Source organism: Plasmodium inui (genome assembly GCF_000524495.1).
Source record: "Plasmodium inui San Antonio 1 unplaced genomic scaffold supercont1.7, whole genome shotgun sequence".
NCBI lineage: Eukaryota > Apicomplexa > Aconoidasida > Haemosporida > Plasmodiidae > Plasmodium > Plasmodium inui.
In genome coordinates, this window is record NW_008481841.1 from 341,575 (window position 1) to 365,790 (window position 24,216).

The window sequence follows — 24,216 nt, forward strand, 5'->3', positions numbered from 1 at the left end:
AATTAGATTTAACCTGGGGTTAAACCCGCATGCATAATTGTGTAGTGTATCCAGTCAAAACGGCACGCATACATATACGTAGGTACGCACCTCCTGGTGAGAGAGCACCCGCGCGGGTACATTTCTCTCCCTTTCACCCCGTGAAGGTAGATATAAAGTCGCGTCCCCAGAGCGAACAATCCACTGAATCCCTTGTTTGAAGCCGAAATGGTGGAATCGACAAATTTCATCATCGTCGATAACCGAAGTGAGAACAAATCAATCAGCACACCGTGTGACAGCTTTTTAGACAAAAATGGAAATTCCATTTTTAAATCGTATCATTCGCTTTACAAGCTAACGTACAAGCACATCTACAAATATAAAAGGATAACGTGCATCAGCACCGATGTGATTTTCAATGAGAACGGGGGTGCTTACACGCCGCTGTACCATTACTACTATGAAGACGTGAGCAGCCCCTGCTCGAGTCGGCGCGCGGGGGTCGACGCTGGGGCGCAGACCGAGGCGGAGGAGGCAAGCGGGGAGGTAAAGGAGCAACCGGCAGCGGAAACGGCAGCGGAAACAGCAGCGGAAACAGCAGCGGAAACACCAGCGGAAACACCAGCGGAAACACCAGCGGAACTAGCGGCGGCACCAGCAGCAGAACCGCACGCAGAACTGGACGACGCCGATAGCGACGTGGACGAAGTCACCTACAACGAACGCGCGCCCAAGCAAAAGTGCCTGAGGTACTCCTTGTACGAGTTGCTGCTGCTGCGGTTTTTGGAAGTAAAGGGCGACGCCCACACCAGCAACCCGGAAGAAGCCAAAAGTGAATACTGCTTCATCAAGGAAAATAAAAATAACAAGCCGCCTCTTAACAAATTTAACCGAGACAGGTTTGCCCCAAACAACGCCATGCATGTGATGACCCCAGGGTATACCTCCAGCTATGGCAACCACCTTAATTTCGCTAGCCACCCCAATTTTGGGGGTTTACTAAACGCTTCTTTGAACCCGAATGGGGGCGGAATCATCCCAAATTATGTCAAAGTAAGACCATCATTCAATGAAGAACACTACAAGAGCAATAAGCACCACCAAGGCTATACACCTCACATGGTAAACAGCTTTAATATTAGGTCTTTTAAAAATGTAGACAATAGTTCATACCACCTGCCTGAGAATAACCTGTATATTGACAACGAGGGGAAAATGCATCTAACTGGACAGGATTATTTTATGATCAATCAAAACCACTTTCACAACAAAATGGGAATGAACAATAAATACGATAAAGAGAAGAGAGCGTTTCATTTTTCCAATACTGGAGATGTAGGCGGTGGTAGGGACAGCTCTTTTACGCACGATTTCTCCATCACACAGGAGCAGTCCACGCCATTTGACCACCTCCGTCCACATAACCATCCTGACAGAAAAAAAAACCAAACCAGTGAAGCAGATCGATACTGGGATCACCCCTCACACTACGCCAAGCGAAACAACAATGATATATTCACCCTGGGAGATATAAAAAAGTTCTGGAAGAACAATGAGAAGGAGAAGAATCATAATTTCAGGGATCAAAACAACTACAGCATTTTTAAGGACAACGATGATGAGAATCTCACCAAAAGCAATTTCGCCAAATGGTTTAAAAATAATAATAATGCTACTAACCAGGAGGAGCCTGTAGATATTCTCGCCTACGTCAATGGTCATGGTGCTAGCGGTGTGGACACCGGGGAGGGTAAGAGCGGCCCGAGGGTCCTTGGCTCCGCGGCCAGGCCCAGCAGGAACATTGGGAGCGTTGGCAGTGTTGGCGACGTGCCGAACTGGGGAAGTGGCGCGAAGGCGGATGACGGAACACTGGGTGCACAGGCCGACCAGCCGCAAATAAGCGGAACCGTAGCGGAGCTGCTAATGAAGCAAATTTCGATACTGAAAGAGCGAAGTAGCTCGGAGTACGCCGAGAACAGTACTCACGCCGATGACCCTTTTGACAACACGTGGCACGCCACCGGAAGCAACGCGGACATGAGCCACCTTAGCAGCTTGGCAAATTTGAACCACGTTGCAAGTACCAACCACATCGGGGCCGGCCACAAAGGACTCCACCCAAGGGATGGGGGAAAAGGCCTCCTCGACATCTTCCGATCTAGCAACTCCAACCAGATAGCAAATGACTTCCCCTCTTTCCACCTTCCCCGTCACGCAAGCCGTGGGAACAGCGCCAACATGGCTGACGTCAACGTCCATAACTTGGCCAACCTCGCCGACGCCTCCAACATAGCGAACATCGCCAATATGGTTAATTTGGCCAATTTAGCAAATATAACAAGCAATGAACACTATAGTAGAAGCCACCAAAAGCACTACCCAGAGGATGACACCTTGGCTTATGGTAACCTCGTGGAAGACAGCGTCCACAATCATGGCGGCAACAGAAGGACTAATGACATGAGTACTCTGGATGGCATCCTCATCAATAGGAGAGCAGCTCACCCCTTTTTGCAAAACGATGGAAGTAACGTTAAAAGTAACTTACTAAGTAATACTATGGGGAAGAAAATTCACAGCGGGGAGAATTTCGCTGCATTGCATAGTGCCAACCAAGAAGGGATTAAAAATCAGGCAACTCCCCTGCAGGCCACTCCCCTACAGGCCACTTCTCCACAGGGCAGTACTCCCCAAGGCAACATAAACATCACTCCAATTATCAATTCGCTACTCCGTCTAGATAACGACAACACACACGGGGATAGCAGCGACAGTGTGGCTTACCACTTGGCGGATAACTCCATACCAGAGAGTATTAAAAACGCCAAGGTGAATAACGTCCTGGATTCGCTCAAATCCCTGCTCAAGGCGTCAAGGAATGGCACGGCGAGCGGGATGGGCGGGATGAGCGGCATCGGCGATATCAGCGGTATCGGCGGCATGCCCAGCATAGGCAGCATGGGAGGACCCCCTCTCGGTGGGAATAGCAGAAACTTCAGTAACGCCAGGGGAGGCCCCCACCAAAACAGCAAGAACGCCAACCATCACGCCAACCATCACGCCAACCATCACGCCAACTATCACGCCCAGCAGATGTATCCACAACAGCTGCACCCTCAGCAGATGTACCAACAACAGCACATGCAGCAGCACTGTGCCCCCCCAATGCAAGATTTTTACAAAAAGAAATTCACGAAGGACAGCATCAAATATAACTTCAAGCACGCGGACGTGGACATCACTACCAATGAAACTATCATGGTACAACAGAAGGACGAAAAAAAAAGGAAACCCTGAGGGGTTCATGGAGGGGAACACTTCTTCCATCCTTTGCCCTCCTTATGCGGAGTGGCGCAATCGCAGTCATCCCGATGTGGCTGTGTGCAGTTATCCCCCCGTGGCTGTGCGTGTGTCGCAATCTCTGCTCTGTCACGCCCCACTCCCCCACGTCCATCCCCCTAAGGCACTAAAGAGTTTGATCCAGAACCAGGAAGGGAAACAGTGAAGATGTGCCAGACTGGCCAAGCAGAGGAAGAGACGAAGAAGAGAAGGAAGAGGAAGCGGAGGAAGCAGACCAAGAGATCAAGTTGGCCAAACTGACAAAGCTGACGAAGCGGCTGTCCCCACCGCTGACGCCCAGATCCGAGGCCGCCTAAATAGCAGGCACCCCACCCCATTCGTAATTAATGACCAGCGCGTGCACTCGCATGCGCATTTATAACGAAAGATACGTGCGTTAGTACACGTACATACATGCGTATATTTATACATATATGCGTACACATTTTCAGACGTAATCCATTCACACGCACGCGGTTATTTTCCCACACGTGCGGAGATGCAATATACTCTGCTGTAGGGACATCCCGATCATCTTTTTTTTTTTTTTCTTTTTCCTTTTTCGTTTTTTTTTTCTTTTTTTTTTTCTTTTTTTTTCACAACCCATATTGAGATGCGTTTACCCTCCGATGGAACGAAAGGAAGATCGTCCTCTCTGGTGCACCACACCGAATGAGAACAAACACGCCACGCGGAGAGGTTTCCTTTAATATACCTTTTTAGCTAACTGGAATGGGCAAGCTGGTCAAACCTCGAGAGGGCGACTGCCGAACGTTATCAAAAGGGTGGCCTATACGTGGTATACACACAGCAGGTACACTATAGTAATCGCTTCGGCGAGTAGGGCAAATTGTTAAAAAAGGGATGCTGGTGGTGTCTCTTCATAGAAGACAAGAACGGAAAGGGGGAATTGCCTTGCATAATATGGACGACAATGGGTTAATAAAAATGACGAGGAGCAACTCCCCCTACGGCCAGCGAGGCATTACATGGTAGACGCGAGGGAAGAAAAAAAAAAAAAAAAAAACATGCGATGCGTATTCCGCGCAATGGTTACTCGTAAGCGGCTAACGAGGGACTACAGCAAATGGTCCAGCGCCTCAATTGGCGGCGCCGCTTCGAATTGCGGCGGGTTAGGCCATCCACTTGACATGAAACAACTCAAAGTTCGTGTTCATCAGAAAGACATGCTGATTGGTGCTGAAGAAGTAAATTTTATTAGGAACGTCGTGATCGGCAAAAAATATTTTAAACAATTGGGGGTCTTCATACGTCCTCACGCTATACACCTTGTGCAAGGTCCTGACGTCCCAAATTTCGATTAAGTTTCTCGGCTTGAGGTAGAACAAAATTGCCTTATCGTCCATCTGGTCTGCGCTTTCACCATGGCCAGTGAAGTTGGTTCCAGTTACATTCGTGCCAGTTACATTCGTGCCAGTAGCACCCCTCCCCCCCTTGGCCAAGTTAGCCGAATGACGTGGGCCCAATTTCCTCTTCTGAATAAAACTCATAAACGCTGATCGGTAACTCTTCCACATATGCAAAATGTTCAGCGTGCAAATGTTAAAGAGACATATCCTTCCTAAGTTATCCAATGCGAGTACTAAGTTTTGATTCCACGGACAGATGCAGATATCGATAATCTGCCTCTTCGCATCGTTAAAGCAGTGCACAATTTGTGTGTTCAGATTATCTGTTATGTTTCCATACGTATTTGGCATGCTGTGGTGTGGGATGACACTGTGTTCTGTGAGTTGTACCCCAGCGGAGGAACAGCCAGCACTAGGAGGGGGAAGTGACAGCGTTGTTGAGGCAGAACCTACTGAAGCTGCTACCAGCGGGGAAGTCGCCCCTCCTGAAGAAGCGGACGCCGCTACCATCGCAGCAGATGATGACTCACTTTTCTTCGTAAACATGTTTTTCAAAAAATTATTAATCCTGGATGTAAGCTTTTCTGATACTCCAAAATTTTCCTTCTTTGTTAAAAGATCATTAGGACCATTCTGTCGAATGAGGCAAAGTATCGAAATGGTCGTCGTCTTAGATGTCATTACATAATTGGCATTGGAGATTCTGTTGAACTGGGGATGATGTGAAGTAATCGCATCCGTGATGTACCTAGTCAAGTCATCCCTAGTGTAAATGGAATATAAGTCTTTCTTAAAAACATCAGGAGAGTAATTATTGTTTCTCAGAAAGATATGATTTATCGTAATATTTTTATTAACAGTGAAGGAATAATCCAGTGGTAAAACTTTCGAGTTAGTTTCGAGAGCCCTCTTAATCAGATAAATGTTAGTATTCACGACCGTGTTGTTCTCGTAGACCAAGAGAATGTATTCCTTATGTCGCTCGAGAAAAATGAATTTTATCTTACTGTCTACGAATTTATTCTGCATGCAGATGATGCCTTCATGATTGTACAGGAATACTTTGCCATTGTTCAGGCCCAGAATAATATGAGGGAAAAAGTTGTTAATAAAAAAAAGATTTATCGATTCGATACTTTCCTTCTCACTTAACAAAGGATTGAAGAAATTCAAATACACGATGTTTTTCTTATTCAGACAGTATACAATAAAGAAGAGATAATTTTTGTTGTGGAAATAGAAGAGCATGTTTATGAATTCTTCATCTCCGTTTTTCCTCAAATTCGGCATGTCCATCTTGGACTCGAAAATCATAACTCGGCAGTTCTTCGTGTTGATGTCTTCCTTCGTTATGCAGTAGTTCCCTTTCACGAAGATCTTGCTCAAAATTTTTATCAAAATTTCGAGCGTGAATACTTCTTCCAGCTTTATCATTGTGCCGAGGGCGGGTGGGAGCGGTCAGCTGTAAGCGGTAGACGATGAGCAATGAGTGGTCACCAGTGAGCGGTGACGCGGCGGAATGTCGTTACCTGCGAGGAAACGTGGCGTGGTCCCACCCTATGCACCGCGGGGAACTACCACTCTCTATGCGATGTCCCCCCAGCCATTATTCACCAACTCTCCACCGGAATGATCCACAACCGACGTGGTGTTACATTGATTGCATTGGATATGGGGTGTTCTTCTTTTCCCCCTCCCTCACAATGCTCGCTTCACCGCCCACTCCTTCCTAACTGCTTCTACCCCGATGTACTATATGGACGTTTCGGTGGAGAATATCCTTCCAATCTGTGCTTCTTGCAAAATGTTATTCTCCCCATTCATGTCATTTTGGCGCGTCATCATTGGTTGCTGCTCCAGAGTTGGAAAAGAGTCAGGAAAACCGCTAAACAAAGGTAACCACTGCTGAACAGGGGTAACCACCGCTGTGCGAGGATAACCACGCTGGCAACCCGTTAACGTGCGCCTCGCCAGAGGGCCAAGCGAAATCAAACTTTCCGGCCGGGTGAAAGGCGAAAAATTGGGCAGCGGCCTCCACAGCGAGCTGGAACTAAAACATTTGGAAAAATTCGCTATGCTTGCCGTTTTCAGAAGGAATTCCTTTCAGATTAAATAAATCCGCTGAGCTAAGCGTCCTCATACTATTTCCTCTTTTCCCCACTTAATTATATGCTGCAATTTTTTTTTTTTTTTTTTTTTCTTTTTCCCGCTTATCCGATTTGCGCACCCCGTGTTCCGTAACATACAAGCTGCAGAACAGTCATGGATTATTCCATGCGTGAAACATTTTGGTGCACGTTTATGCATAATTAAGCAGCCTTGCAGCCACGAGAACGGACGGATGGACGTGTTTTCCTTTTTTCCCCTTCCTACCGTTTGGCACCTCACCAGCGGGGTGATTCACAGGGTTGGCAATTTTCGAGGGGAACCCCTTGAATGCGCACACAGGTCCCCAAGCAGGAAAAGAACAAAAGGGGGTAAACTACATATTTGTAAAAAAGGAAGGTGGAGACAATTGGAAAAGGAAAAGATAAAATTTAACACGCTGGCATGAACTGCTTCCATCTAACATTGCGATAGGACGAAAGAATTCTTCAATCGGAAAAGGCCCCCTCCACCCATGGACGATGCACCTGCTTAAGCAAAATGATGCCTCTTCTCTATACCAATCAGCAGAAAGCGCAATGATGTATGCTTATTTGGCTTATAAGGTTTGAATGGAAACAGAGTCTCTCTGCCTGTACGCCGCCTTCATGACTGCGCGAAAATGTGCAGCGTGCGAGGGGACCCCTCTCATCTGCTGCGTTCAATTAGAACCAAGGAGGACCCACCACTCCCCACGACCAGCCCACACAGCACAGTGAGGAAAAAATCAATCCTCTCTGTGTATCCCAGCGCGTAGCCTCCCAGGTGATCTCCTACGAAAAACATATAACCCCCCTCCTCTGCGAACCAAATGAACGGAAAACGGGGTGACGATCAACGTGCGGAACACCCGCGAGTCCTGCTGTGTGTGCGCGATTCCTACGTAAGGCATATAGCTTCAAAGTAGACAAAAAAAAAAAAAAAATTTAATGGCATCGGATTGTGATTGATAAACCCGAGGAGATGATTCACGAATGTCTTTTCCCCTAACTTGGTTTCTTAAGCTTCTTTTTCTGTCCCTTTGGTTTCTCCATTTCCGCCTCTCCGCCTTTGTCTCTCCCTTTTCGGCTCTGCGGCCCCACTTCTTCTCCCCCGCATCTCCTACCTGAACTTTGAGGAAACCCCAAAGCGCTGCAGATTAGCCTCCCCGAGAGGAATATTTAATGACGCACCGATGAAGTAACGTGTCGACTATAGCAATGGCTAAGTAGAGGTTGGGTTGAGAGCGTCACCCCGGGAAGAGAAGAGATGCGCCCCTTCTCATCGCTCCCGTTTTATCATTCGGAAGAGCGGCATAACAGGGTGAACACATTTGGCCATGACTGCCCCCGCCACTACCACCCACATTACCGCCAATACAGGCAATACGACGAATACAGACAATACCGTCAACACAGACAATACCGTCAACACAGACAATACCGTCAACACAGACAATACCGTTAACACAGACAATATCGTCAATATAGCCAATACCGTCAATAACGCTAACCCTACTAACACTGCTAACGCCGCTGTCACCGATGACGCCTCCACCCCTTAGATCAAACGCGCAAACGAACTGATCCACCATGGCGGTCGCGAAGATCACCCCGATGAGCGATTCAAAAGGAAAAAGAAAAAAAATCAGAAAAAAACACTTTCTTTTTTTCTTGTTCTTGTTCCTAAGCGGGATAATCTGTCTGGGCCCTCCTACGTTTTTCACTTCCGCGAAAGGCATCAACATAGACGATACAAATGGGGTTAATCCCCCGAAGGACGACAAGCACTTAAGTGAAGATAACCAGAAGAAGAAAAAGCGGGGAGACCACTCAGACCAGTTTAACGACAAGAATGAAGGGAACAAAAGTGAAAATACAGGAGGAGGCTTCCTTGACCTATTTAACGAAAACAAAAATGATGAAAATGAGTACAAATTAAATTTCATAGATGGTGCTTCCCTTGAAAGCCATAGAGACATACTTAAAAATGGCACTTTCATATTTGACGCTATCAATTATTTACTTAAAAAAATGAAAGAGGGACCCGCAACTGCAGGGACCACAGGTTTGCATGCCTTACGACCTGGGAAGGATGCCGTCAGTGCGAATGAAATTAAAAGGTTAATCCTTATGAAGCTGCTCAAGTGCGTGGTGGTGTTAATTCTGCTCTACGTTGTTATTCGCTTGACCTTCACCTTCATAAAAAAACTTATAAATTTGATCATCGTGTTCATTTTCAAAATTTTAAAGCTTTGTTGCTGTGGGGGGAGGTGACCGCCCTGTATAAGTGCAAGCGCCGTGTGTAAGCGCAAGTGGCGGAGTGGACACCTTTCTACCTTTCCCAATCCGTGCTTTCCATGGCTCCCTTCCGTTGCACCACACACATGGAGAAACCCCGCTGACACGGTTGGGGGCTACGCCGTAAGTGACCCCTCTTTTGTTTCCCCCAATCCAGGTTGCATTGCTCATCATTGGATAGCTCCCCTTCGCATTGCTCCCCTTTGCTTTGCCCCGCTCCCCCTCGCTGGGCACATTTCCCCTTTGTCTTTTTTAAATTTAAAAAAATTATACTAAAGTGCAAATTTTTACCTGAACTTGCAACGCATCTGTCTTCACAATTGCGACGCGGTTACTTTTAAAAAACTAAAAAAATGGAGAACGACGTAAGGGCCAATGGACAAAGAAAATAAGAAAAAAAACGCCCAAATCAAGCATACAACAATGTTACATTAAAACTTATATTTTGGATAGACGGAAGAGGGACAGAATTGGGAAATCCTCAGCGCGGTATTTTGGGTAGCCATACCAGCGGGAAGTACACAATATGAACAGTAAAAAAAAAAAAAAAAAGAAAAAATCAAAAAAGAAAAAAAAAAATGCACACATGTTCAGGTGAAACATATTCTTTTTTCTTCCCCAATGCGTCGAATCTGTTAACTACATTGGAGTCTTCTGCACAAGGAGGCTTTTTCATCGGGGGGGATTATTTCCCCTTCTTGTGAGAAGCGCTATTTCCCGTGTCACGCTTTGTTCAGCACGAGCCTCACCTCGATCTCCTTGTTTCTCTTAATCCGACCCAGTAAAGAAAATCGATCCTTTTTATAAAGGAACTTCTCACTTTCTACATTGCATTTGTCATACATAAGTTTCTTCATCGATTCGTCCGAACAGAAGGAGTTCCTATTCGAGTTCTGACTGTGGGTATTCAATATAGTCGTGTGTTGGGTGCGGATTCCGGTGGATCCTCCCCCCTGTGCGCGTTCCTTTTTGGAGTCCACAGAGGAATTGTACGTGGGAGAACTTTTAAGAACCTTCCCACTGGGGGGAGACATTTTCCCATTCCTTCCACTCGGCTTCAGTTCATATGCATCTTCCCTTTTGTCGGTCTGTAGGACTATTCTGTTGGAGGCGCTGTTTGTGCTTGCTGACAATTTTGTAATCGCTTGGTTGTTTCCACTCAGGGCGCTTTTTCGGGTCACTTTCCCTGAGCCGCTCCCCCCTTCGGTGACATTCCGCAGGTTGTGGTAGGATCCGTTAACGAGAATCTCGTACTTGCTCGGAGCGCGCGCGCTCACGCTCCGAAGTCTGTGCACGTTTCTCGCACCGCCAATGCGGCCACTACTACCCATACCGCCAATGTCGCCCCTACCTCCAACACCAATGCTGCCATTTTTTATCCCCTCGATGATGATCTTTTTCCACAAATTGTAAGACAAATCCTTCTTCTTCCCCTTAGGGAGGTTTCTTGTGCTGCCTGCCCTAGTCTGGCCCCCAAGGGGGGAGTCACAGTGGTAATGCAAAAAAGCATCCACCTCCCCGTCCTTGTCCACGTTTCTGCACAGGTAATTGTTGTATCCCTTCTTCATAAGACTCACGTTGTAACCATTTCCGCACTTGCGGCTGCTTCCGTTTCGACTCTCCGATAGGAAGTAAGCAGCGTGTGTCTTGAGGTACGTACGAATGATGTCCTCCTTGATTTTGTTTGACGGGTCGTCTGCCACGGAAGGAAAGGCTTCCCTATACCTGGGTATTTTATTTAATATAATGTACCTCTCCCTGTTAAATTTTGCCTTATTACTAACACTTTTTCTTTGTAACAATTTCCTTCTCGTGAGCTGATCATATTGCTTCATTTTGTTACGTAAGCAGTGGGCCTTCTTCCATCTCTTCTTATCCTCCTCATTGTTGATGCTCTTGGGCAGCTTCACGTATTCGTTTATCTTTAGAACACTGTCTAGGTAGTCTCGACACTTCAGTTCGAATTGGTCAACATTGTTTACGGAGTGGTCTCTCCTCCGACTGTCACCGCTTGCCGCAGCGCCACGTATCGCGCTAAAGATGGCACTGCCCCTGTTGCTACCCTTCTTCCTCGTGCTGACATTCAACCCATTCGACGCGAACTCCCCATCACCATCCCCATGTGGATTACGCTTCTTACCCTTTGAGACGAACTTTACGGCTCCGTTTACGCTTCTTCCCAGGGCAACTCCTCCGGTGCTGCTTTTCCTGTCCTCCATACGTACCTGCGTCGTTGTACTGTGCCGCTTCCTCTTGGGAACTGCGTCGGGGCGTGTACACGGGCGTAAAAATGTGTGTGCATCTGTAAACAGGCTCGCACGTAGTGCTACATCAACGGTGTGCTTCTCCTATGGGGATCTTTCCCACAGTCGGCCAATAGGACCATGTGTGTGTATATATATACACGCCTCCCAGCTGCCAAGTGGAGAATAAAAAAAGGGGGGACCACAAGAATGTACAACTTGTACTCTATTGTTTTTCTTCTGGGGGGGAAACCTCTAATTTATTACTGTCATAACCACATGCTGTTTTTTTTTATAATATCTCATGTAATGGCCTGTACTATGGATCAGCCCTTTCCTCGATCCTTTATCTTCTTCCCGTTGCTGTGCGTATGGATATTAGGCGAGTTTTGCCTCTCTTCGCGAAAAACATTCTGGAAGCAGCGATGAGTCCACCTCCAACCTGATTAATGCCGCTTCCCCTCTGCCGCAGGCCCATCCACAAAAGTGGGGAGGTGGAGGGGTTCGGGAAAGGCGGGAGTTTCAAATGGGGCCCTACAAAAAAGAAAGACGCAACGTGGAGGAGGGATGCAAGGAGAAGCGAAGACTTTGGTGTTACCCAAATGGGGACAAACGTGACACCAGGAAGGGGAAACAAGAAAACTTAAATCAGTTTAACAATTTTTCCGTTGCGGAAAAAGCAGAATGTTGTTGTGCTCCGCAGTAGTGAAGGAAAAAAAAAAAAAACGGAGAAACAGATAAAATGCGCCAAAAAAAGAACTCCAAACCGTAAAAGCGAAAATGACAAAGTTCAAACTTGTGGAAACACAAAATGGTTAAAAGGATGGAAAAAAAAAGAAAAAAAAAAAAGAAACATATTCCACTGAAATGGAGGAACTCAACGTTGACAATTTTATTTTTTTTTTTTTTACTGACACAATTACACAGCTACACAACCACAGATTCGTTATCACGTTTCATTCTTCAGTGTGTAACGCATGACGTTGGTGGGGGGAAGGGTCAAAACGAAAGAAAAGAAAAAGGAAAGAAGAACTTACGAGGAAAGGTCGCGTCGAATTGCCCGACTTTCAGAGTTTAATGATCATCACATGCAGAGGTGTGTATGTGTAGATGAGTGTGCACGTGGAGTTGCCCTTTTTTTTGAAAAAATGAATATCCGCAAGGAAGTGATACCGGGGGGAGGAGAACAAGAAAAGTCACACAAGAACGCAACAAGCTTTTCCAAAGGATCAGCCTTGTCGCTGATTAGCTCGTGCGATTGTGCGCCCTCTCTGTAAAACCTTTTTTTTTTTTTTTTTTTTCCTTTTTCTTTCAATTTCTTCCAACACGGTTGCGGCAATTCCTTTTGATCACTGCAGGGGTGACAGTCGTTAGGGGTTACGTTGGATTGGGTTGCCTTCCTCCACCGCAGTTGGCTTTTATTCGTTGTCTTCTTCCCCCTTTCGCATGGGGTGGATTTCCATTTTTTTTTTCCTTCTTCCTCCTGCTCCTGGGGGGTACACTCGTGCTGACGCGGGGCTTTCGGGCGCTGGGAAATTCACCACGCAGGGGGGAAGTAGCAGCAAAGTCGCAGCAACGTGGCAGCAACGTGGCAGCAACGTGGCAAGAAGTTTGCGGCAATTTATCAACAAATCAGTGGCCAACTTTTTCAAACCTGCAAAACGTATGTCGGATAAACTGGTTCTGCTTTTTTTGCAAAACTGGGACATTCACATGCTTCCTTTTTGATACGCTGCCTCGCGTGTACGGGCACGGGCACGGATACTTTATCTTTGTTCCACCTTCGGCAAAATTCATTCTGCGTAATGGTGGATCAATGGGTGAATGAGCGGTAGCGATTACTGCTTCGGCTGCAATTATTTCCCGTTTTGTTCTTTTCTCTGGACGCCAATTGCGTAAAAAGTTTCTTAACATCACGCGTGAGTATCCCTTTACACAGTGGAGGCGCTTCCACTCTTCAAGTGTGGGATTGAATCTGCCTCCTTTTGCCCCACATTTGATGGGCTTATCTTTTTGACTCCCCGAGTCGCCTCCACAGGGGCCTAAGTGGGGATTCACCAAACATGCCTCATTCCACTTCATGCCACCTGTCATGTCGCGGGGTGTCCTCGCAATTTGCCAACCGGCCAATCGATCTACATTTCAAAGCCGCGTTTTTACAAATTCGTGTATAAACGTTTGGTGAAACTGAAGGGGTGCACGGATGGCGAAAATGGAGACTCACGTGCACGGGGGGGAGGCCCTGTTAGTACTCAGGCGCGTGCGCAACAGTCCTAGATGAGCATGCGCGTGCGGGTATTCGAAGCCGATATAAATACGCATAAAAAGAAGCATACATTGGAGGAATGAAAATATAAGCGCCGATGCGGACACTGGGATAGACGCACTGATGTAGGCACAGTTGTACATCCTGAGGAAGGAAACGATACGGGATAGCTTTCTGTGCCGCACGTGGACCTCGTGGGGAGAGAAAGGAACATGATGGCTTGGGGGGCAGGATCCGAAATTCAGCACAACCCCCCCGTAAAGGATGGCCATACCGCGCTGTTAAAAGGTAACAAGCACAGAAGCGAAAACCTCCTCCCGTTTAGCAGTTCACATGCCCTTCTCTCTTCTCCACCACCCCTCCCGCTTCCATTCAATCAATACGTACTGGGTAGGGGCACCAAGTGTGAAAAGGGCACAGACAACATCAGGCAGGGCTCCCCCATCCGGGTAGGGACGACGCTTAACTTAATTGGTGCCTAAACTTCTCTCCGGCGAAAAGGGCATTGCTTCCAAGGGACTCTTCAATCCTTAACAGCTGATTATATTTGGCATTCCTCTCACTTCTACAAGGAGCACCCGTTTTGATTTGTCCAGTTCGGAGGGCAACAACCAAATCAGCAATAAAAACATCTTCTGTCTCTCCAGATCGATGAGAAACCATAACACCCCAGTCATTCTTCTGTGATAGTAAGCAAGCCTCAATAGCTTCGGTGATGGAACCTATCTGATTCACTTTCAGCAGAAGAGCATTGCACGCTTTCTTCTCCAAAGCTTTCGTAATCCTCGTAGGGTTAGTAACTAGTAAGTCGTCTCCTACAATCTGGACGTCCTTACCAATGGATTCGGTCAATTTGGCATAATTCTCCCAGTCGTCCTGATCAAATGGATCTTCTATCGAAATGATGGGATATTTCTTTACCATATCGATGTATAGATTGACCAACTCAGCTCCAGTTTTTACCATAGACTTGTCATTGTTTGGCGTTTTAAAATCTAAGTCATAAGTCTTTGTATCACCTTGATAAAACTCCGACGCAGCAACATCCATAGCGATTTTCACCTTTCCTTCATAGCCAGCATGTTTAATGGAACTGACTAAAAGATCCAAAGCCTCATTGGCATTTAATATGTTGGGAGCGAATCCTCCTTCATCTCCTACATTGGTCGCATCAATACCGTATTTCTTCTTAATCTCAGACTTCAACGTATGATATACTTCTGCTCCGTATCTTAATGCTTCCTTAAAGTTTGGGGCACCAACTGGGACTATCATAAATTCTTGGAAGGCCAATTTGTTGCCAGCGTGGGATCCTCCATTTATTACATTCAAACAAGGGACAGGTAAAACCATCTGATCATTCTTCTTTCCTGCCAACTGGGCTAGGTATTTGTACAAGGATACCTTATTTGCGGCAGCTCCAGCTCTACATACAGCCATGGAAATTGCTAAAATTGCATTTGCTCCTAATTTACTCTTAGACCATCCCCATTCATTTTTGCTTCCATCCAATTCTTCCACCATCATGTTGTCGATTTTTTTTTGCTCCGTACAATCCAGGCCAATCAACTTGGGTGCTATGTGCCCATTAATATTGCTGATGGCTTTCTGTACACCTTTTCCTAGATATCTGCTCTTGTCATTGTCTCTTAACTCCAAAGCTTCATATATTCCTGTGGATGCTCCTGATGGAACTGCGGCTCGGAAGATCCCGACGTTCGTTTCGAGGTCCACTTCGACGGTTGGGTTTCCTCGGGAGTCTGCTCGGGGGGGAAGCGGCGAGGTGAGAGGAGCGGTAAAGTGAGGGGTTATGTGAGCGGTGAGGTGAGAAAAAAAACAACATAGCGGTGGCATCCACTAGACGAAGTACACAATGTACACTGTGCAGTTTTCCTCCGCTTTGTTAACGTTGCTCCTCTTTAGCCTCGGGGCTATGAGAAGCGCACTTGATAAGCATGCTCAACTGGATGCTATGCCACTGCGTATGGGTCACTCAGGGGGAGCAACCAATACACCGCGCATTCACAAATGGGTGCGGCGCATGTAGCGAATTAGTTACTAGCTAAGTGGCCAAATAGCCAAATAGGTAATTCGCTTGCCGACCTCTTCGCCCACACCACCCTGGTATTATCCCACGGGTAAAGGCGATCATGGGATGGCTACCCTATTCGATGCGCTCCCCAGAGGGACGACCCTCTGAATGACCCACGTGCAGTCACAAAAAGGGGGGAGAATAAAACACGAACAGCAGTGCCACCTCTGCCACTGCTTCACTTCGTGAGCATGGGCCTCCGTATACCCAAACGTTCTATCCCGTGCAGCTATATGCCAATCCGGGCATACGCACACACATTGCTACATCGCACAAAGGCTTACCCAAAATTTCACGGGCAGAAATACGAGTAATTACGTGGGCCATTTTTTTCTATGCCTGGATGGAAGGTATAAAAATAGAGGAAGAACTTCTGGGAGTAATACGTAAAAACGCTATCTCTATGTGGTAAAAATAATGCGCTCAGCGAAAAAATGATGTGAAAACAAGTTGAATGATGTTAGAGATAAATCAAAGGTATCTTTTTTTTGTTGTTTTTTTCTCCTGTTATTATGCGTGTTTTGCACGTTTATGCGATAATTTGTGGAGGAATTTAACTTACAAGGAAAGAAAAAAAGTATATTTTAAAAAGAATGTACATAAGAGAATAAATATCTTTTTAAAAAAAAAAAAGGTTATGTTACTGACAAGTGGAAGAAGTGTACGCCTTTTTAAATATAAAAAATTGAAAAAAAAGAAAAAAAAATTACCAATTCGGTTTAATTGCCCCACGTCATGATGGTGCACATATAGAATTATTATTATATGCAATAAATAGAGCCCATGTTTTCTGTCCGGATTTTTTTCTTTTTTTTGGTAGCTAAACAGGGACGACGGCATATTAATTTGCAGCTCCAGTACAAGGGGGGGTGTTCGTCCACATGGCCCAGCAATTTGGCGACATGTGGATGAGTTACCTACGCACCGTTTGTATGCACTGTGGTGAGAAAAAAGGGGTTAAAAAGTTAGAGGGGTGTGGCAATGTATTTCTTTTTTTTTTTTTTTGGCTTCTTCCGCCGTGGCATCATGGTCCCACTTCTACATCGCAAAGAGAGCATCACAACATGGAGGTCAATGCACTGTTCACGCATAGTACGCGATTTGAGGGGGGCTAATGTTTACGCTGAGGCCGCACGTTCACGAACTACGCATTCGTATGCTCCACTTTCATGTACCCCTATCCTCTCCTGCATACATCCTGCATGCAGAATCCTATGCTCACGTGAGCGCGTGGATGCAAAAGAACGCTTTCTGAATACGTATGCCACTGAAGCTATGCCCCACCTCCAGTACGCAAAAATGCCGCAACACACAAGTGGCACTCTTTTGGCGCACCCCTCCCGCAAAAAGAAAAATAATAAAATACTCTCGTTCGCTTAGAGGCACACGCCGCAAGCTCACATGACACGACAACAGGGAAAGATGCCACATATCGATAGAGTAAAATTTTCGTTTCTTACTTTTCACGCCAAATGAAACTGTTAAAAATGAAATTCAAATTAAGTACACAAAAAAGTACGCGTCACTGCTTTGTATCACAAAAGGGGAACATTTTCACCCCACCAGGCAAGGTAAAAACGGTATGCCGTGAAAAAAAAAAAAGAAAAAAACACTGTACTCTTTTTTATTCTGTAGAAGGAACATTTTCACCTGACCAGGCAAGGTAAAAGGCATTCTTTTTTGATAAAAAAAAAAATTATTATCGCTACCTTCCCCTTTGTGAATATTCCCCCCCCCCATTTATTTGCTTCTAAAAAGGCGATAACACATTGGGCAAATGCGTAAATGCGCAGATGGGCAAATGACCAAATTGCCAAACGGAATTGCATACTTACATTGTCTTGTATCACCTGATGTCAAAGTTGCCGTCGTGTGGATAGCGGATTTAAAAGGGGGAAAATAAGAAATAAGAATAGATATAAATATAGTTGTATGCCCTCCAACAGGGTCTATCCTCTTACATGGGATGAAGCATTCCCACCCCTTTCTGCTCGACATAGGTCAAATGACGGTCAACGGAGGGTATATACTCCTCACCCACCGCGCACGCCGAACTGCTTCGGTGTGTAAGAGAGAACACTCCCCATTCGAATGAACGAATTGAGAAGTTAATTGCTATAGACCACCAACACACTTTTCAGTGATACGTAAATATGTACAAGTACGCATTCACGCGGGGTAAACATGTCCTGTAGGAGGCCCTCCGTAAAAATGGCACATAAAAAAAAAAGGGAACAGGACGGCGACTTGGCAAAATTACCCCACGTCGTTCTCCACCCGTTTTGCAAAAATGTGGATAGAGTGCACCAACAGAAGGGTTGAAAAAAAGCATTTATCTTTACGCAGCATAGGAGGTGAAGGTGTGTTTTTTTTTTTTTTTTTGCATCTCCTTCGCATGAATGTATATATATGTCATTGTGCCTATCTGTGTGCCTACTTGTGTTCCTACGTGTGTACCTACCTGTGTTTGCATTTTTCCTTTCCTTACGCTGATGCGACGTGAGGCCGCTCAAAATGCAAATTGCGCAAGTCGAACAAAATGTGTACTCTCCTGTTGAAGTCCCATGCAAGGGGACACAATTTTTACTCAAATTTGGCATACGCGAGAGTAATTACGCCACAAATCCGCTTCATACCCACTGCGTCCCACTTTTATGAATTTCTACACTGAGTAGAGGATTAATACATGAATTAGCCAAGTGTTATTTATTTTCTTAATTTGTACATAACGTGAAAAAAAAAAAAGTCAACATTTGTACGTACACAAATTTGTACGCATGAACATCTGTACGTGTGTACGTTTGTCCTATGGATGTGTGCACAAAATGGAAGGGTAGAAGAGCGGCAGGAGGCCATTTAATTGGGTGTAGCAAGTTGTTCTCACAATTTGTTAAAAAATTGGGGGGAAGGGGACAGGGGTACAAAGATGCGCCCATAGTGGGATTATTTTAACTCCTCGCTTTCCATGCCGTGTGTGTTTGTGTGGGTCGTTCCAATGGGCACAACGGTGTCGCTTTGTGTCCTTCGAAAGGGGGTGCTTCTGACGATGCTCGTTCTGATGGGGCCGCTTCCCCGTGTGGTGACCCCTTCTCCCCCCAAGGTCGCGTGGCCAACAGTTAGAAGTCCTCGTCCAGGACGATCTGTCTCTCTCCGTAAATATCCTCCGCCTTCTTGACCGACTCCGCCTTCTGGTTCTCGCTAACTACGATCTGGAGTGGGAAGGGAAAGGAAAAAAGAAAAATCAAAATAATAACAAAATGATGCCATAATAATTGCAGAAATATACCATAAAAACTGTGACAGATTCCACTAGCGTGTCATCCAAATGGACGGTCACAACTCACAGCACAGAGTAGCCCCAAATCTGTAAAGCCAAACGCGCGTACCTTATTGAACTCAGGCCAGGTGAAGGGATACTTGAAATTAAAATACTTGGGGTGCTTCAAATTTACCAGCATGGTATCTGCTAGGTACTGCAGAAAAGACTTCACCTGCTCCTTTTTTATTTTCAAAGCGGACAGATCCAGCATCTCTATGGCAAACTGGTACTCCAGCTCCACAGCCATTTTGAAATAATCCAGAAGGCTTTCATATTTTAATTTGTTATTCAAATGATTGCAACACATAACGGAGAAGTCTCCATGGAGATATTCATCCCGGTGAATCTTCTCATGGACATTACACAAACAGGGAAGGATGGAATTCTCCTTACAATATCCGATGAGTATATTTAACGTGCCGTTGAAAAGAACCTTCGATATATAAATAAGGACAAGTTTGTTGTAAAAGGGGATATTTGTTTCGAACAATTCGGTTAGCCATTTTTGTTTCTTCAACACACTGTCTAGCTGTATGACTTTGTTGATGATGGCCCGTTTCTGCTTGGCGTCTGGGATGTACGTTTCGAAGATACATGCGTACACTTCGTCGTGGATATTTTCCATGCACATTTGGAAGCCGTAAAAGGCGCGTCCCTCCGGGATCTGAATGATGTCCAACATTCTGCTCGTGATCAGCGCCTGCTCCTCGTAGACGTGGAGGTCCCTGTGGGGGAGAGAAGTGGTTAGCGGAGGGTAAGTTAGTGACATCGTGCATGGACCCTATGGCGTAACGGCGCGCTTTGTAACATGCCAAGGCTTATTGCGGTTCGATGCGGTTCGATGCCGTCCGATGCGCTTCCATCCACTCCACTGCGCCCCGATGCCTCCCCGTTCGACTCACTTTAGGCTGTAGAAGCACATCAGCTCCAACAGCTTCTCGAGCATGCTCTTGTCAATGCTCTCCAGGAACTTCTTGTCCTTATCAAAGTTGTAGTCCTCGGCCGTCCAGAAGAGAGATTCTATCTCTTTGTAGTAACTCTACAGAAGGGGAGAAGCCAGAGAAGGGGTTAAACAAGTGCCACGTAAAAAAAAAAAAAAAATGCACACAAGAAAGTAGCACATGCAACATGGAGAGGGATAAGCCAGTTACATGCTTTTTCCCCTTTTTGGAAAACCTACCCAGAACGTTTTGTATTTGATGGGGAACATAACCTGCCATGGGGAGGAAAAAAAAGGGGGGCTCACATTATTGCTAATACTTTTGCCTGTCTGTACATGTGCATTTTCACAGCGACATGTACACCTCTGTTAAATGGTGTGAAGCTCCACCTTGAGCTTCCCCTGCTGTGTTTACACCTGGCCCCTTACCCATCTGAACTGGTTCTCCTTCAGAATGTCGTCATTGTTTTGGGCATCCAGCAGCACTTCCTGGTCGTGATAATGCTCTTTGTCCATTTTGGGTGACGCGTTAAAAAGGTATCCTCTTAGTCAACGTTGAATTCGCGTTCTAACAAAATTGCGGAAAATAAAACAAGGCTGTGCGTGGAAAAAAAAAAAAAAGGAAAAACAGGAAAAAAGAGAGCAAACGCGAAAGACGAAGAGACACTACTTTTTACAAGAAAATATTTCCACTTAAACGTTTCTCCAAATTGTTATTCTTCCCTTTAGAACATTTCCTGAAACATTTTGCATTTTTAAAATGCAGGCGTTTTACTTCTCCTATTTATTCATACAAATGTGGGCATCCATTGGCACGCATCCACAGTACCTGGACCATTAGCATCATCCCTTGGTGAGCACATCGCATGTGTCATCGGTGCGTATTTCACATGTGTACGTGCTTACATAACTTCGCTCGCTTGGGAAAAAAAAAAAAAAGAAAAACTTCACTGCGCCGCTTCAACGCGTTCCATACTTTTCCTACGCGGAGCTTCACACAAAAAATTGAAGCGGCACAAATGGAGTCGGGGAAAGAGAAATTCACAAAGCGGACGCAGTGAGCTTCTCCAACTTCGCGCTGACATATATGAAGGGACGGTGCAGTGAAAGGATACGTGCATGATTATTTTCACACTCTTCTTTGTGTCAAGCCCACGTTGACGGGGAGGAAAAACGAGCAGCGAACAATGTCTAAACTGCCTCCTGAATATGGCCAGCGCGCATGTATGGCATATGCGCTGCACGTACCTTGGAGCACTGGGTCCTCTGGCCCGGATGGAAGCGGAGAAATGGAGAAGCAGTGGAGCAAAGCGGCGGGGCAAAGCGGCAACATAAAACACACACTCAGGGAAGGGTACTACCACCACCATCCCCCTCTGCGTTTCCCCACACAAAACAACGCACCGCACGAGAGACCACATGCATATCTGCAGTGCCTACTTTTACACTTACCAGTCAGTGTCGCGTGGGGTAAGTCCATCTTTGTCGCCCCAAATGAGCACCACAAGAAAATGAAGGAAATGCCATAGGTACTCACTGGTGATCATCCACACGTAGAGGGGCAAAAAAAGAAAAAAAAATCGTAACTGCGATGGGCTGCCTTACAAATATAGCATAGATTGAACAATCCATAAACACACGCATCAACTTGGAGGAAAAGAAGTTGACATGGTTAGGGATAGGAAAAATAATTCTTCGCAATACGCTCAACGGCGCAATTGCGTTTTCTAAAATTACACATATTTTGAACTTGACTGAAATGTGAAAAAAAAAAAGAGGAAAAAAATAAAAGCCCCATTTCAACTGTGATAATCAAATTTTTAATTTTCCTCTGCTTTCGTTTTCCCTCCTCCTGTTGTTTCTTCACATGGTAGTATTCTGCGCCTCTTTTCCCTTCACCTCTGGTCGATGCCCGAAACGGCCACAAACACGACAGGACATCGCTTAGGCATCTACAAGAACATGGATCACGACTTGGTAACAAACGGGTGCGATAACTATGAAGAAATTCTTCACACAAATGTAAAAGGTTCATTTTGTTACAGCGTGCTTTTATATATAGGCACTGTGGAATGGCATGTGCATATGCGCAAAAGGCATGGGATGCTTCCCTCCATGGTGGATGCCTCACGTCTCCATATTGAACGCACGCATGATACATCCCGTCCTCAGTTTTTCCTGTGCGTCAAAATAGCAAAGAGCTTGTTTTTTACCTTCAAAAGAACGTGCACATATATATTCTTTTTTTTCCTTTCCTGTCCAAATGGTCCGCTAGACATTGAAGGGCGAATGGTTCGACTGAAAAGCGCCGCACACTCGGACGATAATGCAATGGAAGAAGTCAACAAGCTCTGCGACAGAACCATCCACCTGAAGGATTCTCTGTCCAATGTGTACTTCCAGTTCCTTAAGCACAGTTCGGTCGTGATACACGAAAAGGTGTGTTCAAAGCGGCACCTTTTTCCAATGCACACGAAATATTCGCTTTTACAACCACCCCATTGTGCGCCTCCCTCCACATTTTCCCCAGAAACTGAAAGAACTGATAAAAGAAATTGACTCCTTAAAACATGCTCTCATTCAAAATAAGAGCAAAGAACAGTTCCAAGTTCTCAATGACAACTGCGACGACAATTTTCTTCTTCCCGAGGATGACTCCACCGAGAGTGAAGATGAAAGCAGGGAACCTAACGACGACTGGGTTGACTTAAACCAGCACAAGCTATCCTTCCAGGATGTTCACAATGAGAGGTACACCCCAAAAGTGTTCCCACAGCTACTCCGCTAACCAAAGTGGCTTAAAAAAAAAAAAAAAAAAAAAACGGTGAGCCCACATTTACTCGCAACTTATTTCCCTAACCGTGAGAGCAGGATAGTCAGAGGCCTCGGAGAAACCGAATGTTCAAGCCTACTTCTGGATAACCTGGTACAAAGAAGAAAAAGGCAAATAAAACAGCGCATCGTGAAGTAGTCTTCCACGCTGCATTTAGTGCAACGTTTATTTTTACCTGAACAGGTTAACTGCGAAGTTGTAATACTCGATGTGCTAAGTTCGGTGTTAATACGCAGAATTAAAAGCTGCACCATTTGGTAAGGTCCAAGGGGGTCTCCAAAAAGGATTTGTGTTTCCCCAAATGAGCGCCTTTCATAATGTACCCTCCAAATTTTTTTTTTCTTTTTTTTCCCACACCACTCGCTGTTTACACTTCCGCGTTATTCAGGGTCCCGGCGGTGGAGTCGTCCCTTCTAATATATAGCTGTGTGGATTGCAATATATTGACGAATTCGAAGCAAGTTAGGAAAATAAACAGACAAATGTGTATACGTTTATGCGTAGATGCAAATATGCACGTGCATACTTCTTCTACAAAATATTTTTCTTTCTGGGAGCACTTCTCTCGCGCACACACGGGGCACACATATGATATAACCCACGTTTCCTTTTTTCCATCGCCCCTTTTACAGATAAGAATACACGACAGCAGCGAAACGAACTTCTATATTAACTCAGTGACTTCCCCCATCATAGAGAAGTACACAAAGAAGATGATCCAAAAGTCCTAATAGGGCAGCGTTAAAAAAATATGTCGTGTGTATGCGTTTGTAATTTTTTTTTACCTTGCTTGTTCATATTTTTTTTTTCTCCTTTTCTTTCTTCTTTTTTCCTTCTTCCCTACCACTTTTAGCTCGAAACAGCTAGCTTTTTTCCCGTACATTTTGAATTACGATGGCTTGTCAGAATTATTAAATAAAATTAACATAAGCAGAGATTCGGCCAAATGGAAGGAAGTTCTAGATTTTAACTGGCAAAACACGCAGGTGTTTAAAGCAAAAAGGGAAAGTATTTCCTAGTTAATAAAAAAAACGCTCTTTAAAACAAAAAGCGAAAAAAAAACCTAATACACCTACTATTTCCCTTTTAATCACACAAACACTTTAGGAAAAGTCTCCTAACTTTCGCGTATCAGAAGGAGCGCAGATGTATTGCATAAAAATAGGGAAAAAGGATCTCACCAAAAGTCATCAAGAAAGGTCAACAAGTGGCCTATACTTTGTAGAAAATTTTCCCGCATTTTTAAAAAAAGTAAATTAAGAGGAAATGTGTTCCAGCGAGTTATCGCCACGGTGTGTCACGATTGTAAACGTGAAAGAGGAAGAGGCAAGGGAAGGTACCTTTTCTACACTTTTCCAACGAGGAGTTATTTTTTTAAGTATCCATTTTGGGAATCCGCCTTCCACGG

General features: G+C 45.3%; 8 protein-coding genes across 8 annotated transcripts; 4 read left to right on the plus strand and 4 right to left on the minus strand.

Annotated features, from left to right (window-relative positions):
- Nucleotides 1–207: 207 nt before the first annotated feature.
- Nucleotides 208–3,279, plus strand: C922_02107 (hypothetical protein; the record flags this gene model as incomplete). Its single annotated transcript, XM_008817706.1, has 1 exon — nucleotides 208–3,279. The coding sequence occupies one exon, from the start codon at nucleotides 208–210 to the stop codon at nucleotides 3,277–3,279; it is 3,072 nt and encodes a 1,023-aa protein (XP_008815928.1).
- A 1,175-nt stretch (nucleotides 3,280–4,454) lies between these two features.
- C922_02108 (hypothetical protein) lies at nucleotides 4,455–6,125 on the minus strand (the record flags this gene model as incomplete). The annotated part of the gene is made up of 1 exon (XM_008817707.1): nucleotides 4,455–6,125. The coding sequence occupies one exon, from the start codon at nucleotides 6,123–6,125 to the stop codon at nucleotides 4,455–4,457; it is 1,671 nt and encodes a 556-aa protein (XP_008815929.1).
- A 2,029-nt stretch (nucleotides 6,126–8,154) lies between these two features.
- Nucleotides 8,155–8,379, plus strand: C922_02109 (hypothetical protein; the record flags this gene model as incomplete). Its single annotated transcript, XM_008817708.1, has 1 exon — nucleotides 8,155–8,379. The coding sequence occupies one exon, from the start codon at nucleotides 8,155–8,157 to the stop codon at nucleotides 8,377–8,379; it is 225 nt and encodes a 74-aa protein (XP_008815930.1).
- Nucleotides 8,380–8,407: 28 nt separating this feature from the next.
- On the plus strand, nucleotides 8,408–9,091 carry C922_02110 (hypothetical protein; the record flags this gene model as incomplete). The annotated part of the gene is made up of 1 exon (XM_008817709.1): nucleotides 8,408–9,091. One exon carries the CDS (start codon nucleotides 8,408–8,410, stop codon nucleotides 9,089–9,091), a length of 684 nt encoding a protein of 227 aa, XP_008815931.1.
- A 746-nt stretch (nucleotides 9,092–9,837) lies between these two features.
- Nucleotides 9,838–11,334, minus strand: C922_02111 (hypothetical protein; the record flags this gene model as incomplete). Its single annotated transcript, XM_008817710.1, has 1 exon — nucleotides 9,838–11,334. The coding sequence occupies one exon, from the start codon at nucleotides 11,332–11,334 to the stop codon at nucleotides 9,838–9,840; it is 1,497 nt and encodes a 498-aa protein (XP_008815932.1).
- A 2,752-nt stretch (nucleotides 11,335–14,086) lies between these two features.
- Nucleotides 14,087–15,581, minus strand: C922_02112 (enolase; the record flags this gene model as incomplete). Its single annotated transcript, XM_008817711.1, has 2 exons — nucleotides 14,087–15,384; nucleotides 15,533–15,581. The coding sequence occupies 2 exons, from the start codon at nucleotides 15,579–15,581 to the stop codon at nucleotides 14,087–14,089; spliced, it is 1,347 nt and encodes a 448-aa protein (XP_008815933.1).
- A 3,251-nt stretch (nucleotides 15,582–18,832) lies between these two features.
- C922_02113 (ribonucleoside-diphosphate reductase beta chain) lies at nucleotides 18,833–20,491 on the minus strand (the record flags this gene model as incomplete). Its single annotated transcript, XM_008817712.1, has 5 exons — nucleotides 18,833–18,925; nucleotides 19,103–19,760; nucleotides 19,938–20,074; nucleotides 20,216–20,248; nucleotides 20,405–20,491. 5 exons carry the CDS (start codon nucleotides 20,489–20,491, stop codon nucleotides 18,833–18,835), a joined length of 1,008 nt encoding a protein of 335 aa, XP_008815934.1.
- Nucleotides 20,492–21,937: 1,446 nt separating this feature from the next.
- Nucleotides 21,938–23,827, plus strand: C922_02114 (hypothetical protein; the record flags this gene model as incomplete). Its single annotated transcript, XM_008817713.1, has 8 exons — nucleotides 21,938–22,004; nucleotides 22,251–22,414; nucleotides 22,506–22,726; nucleotides 22,844–22,901; nucleotides 22,992–23,065; nucleotides 23,197–23,269; nucleotides 23,441–23,508; nucleotides 23,662–23,827. The coding sequence occupies 8 exons, from the start codon at nucleotides 21,938–21,940 to the stop codon at nucleotides 23,825–23,827; spliced, it is 891 nt and encodes a 296-aa protein (XP_008815935.1).
- Nucleotides 23,828–24,216: the final 389 nt, after the last annotated feature.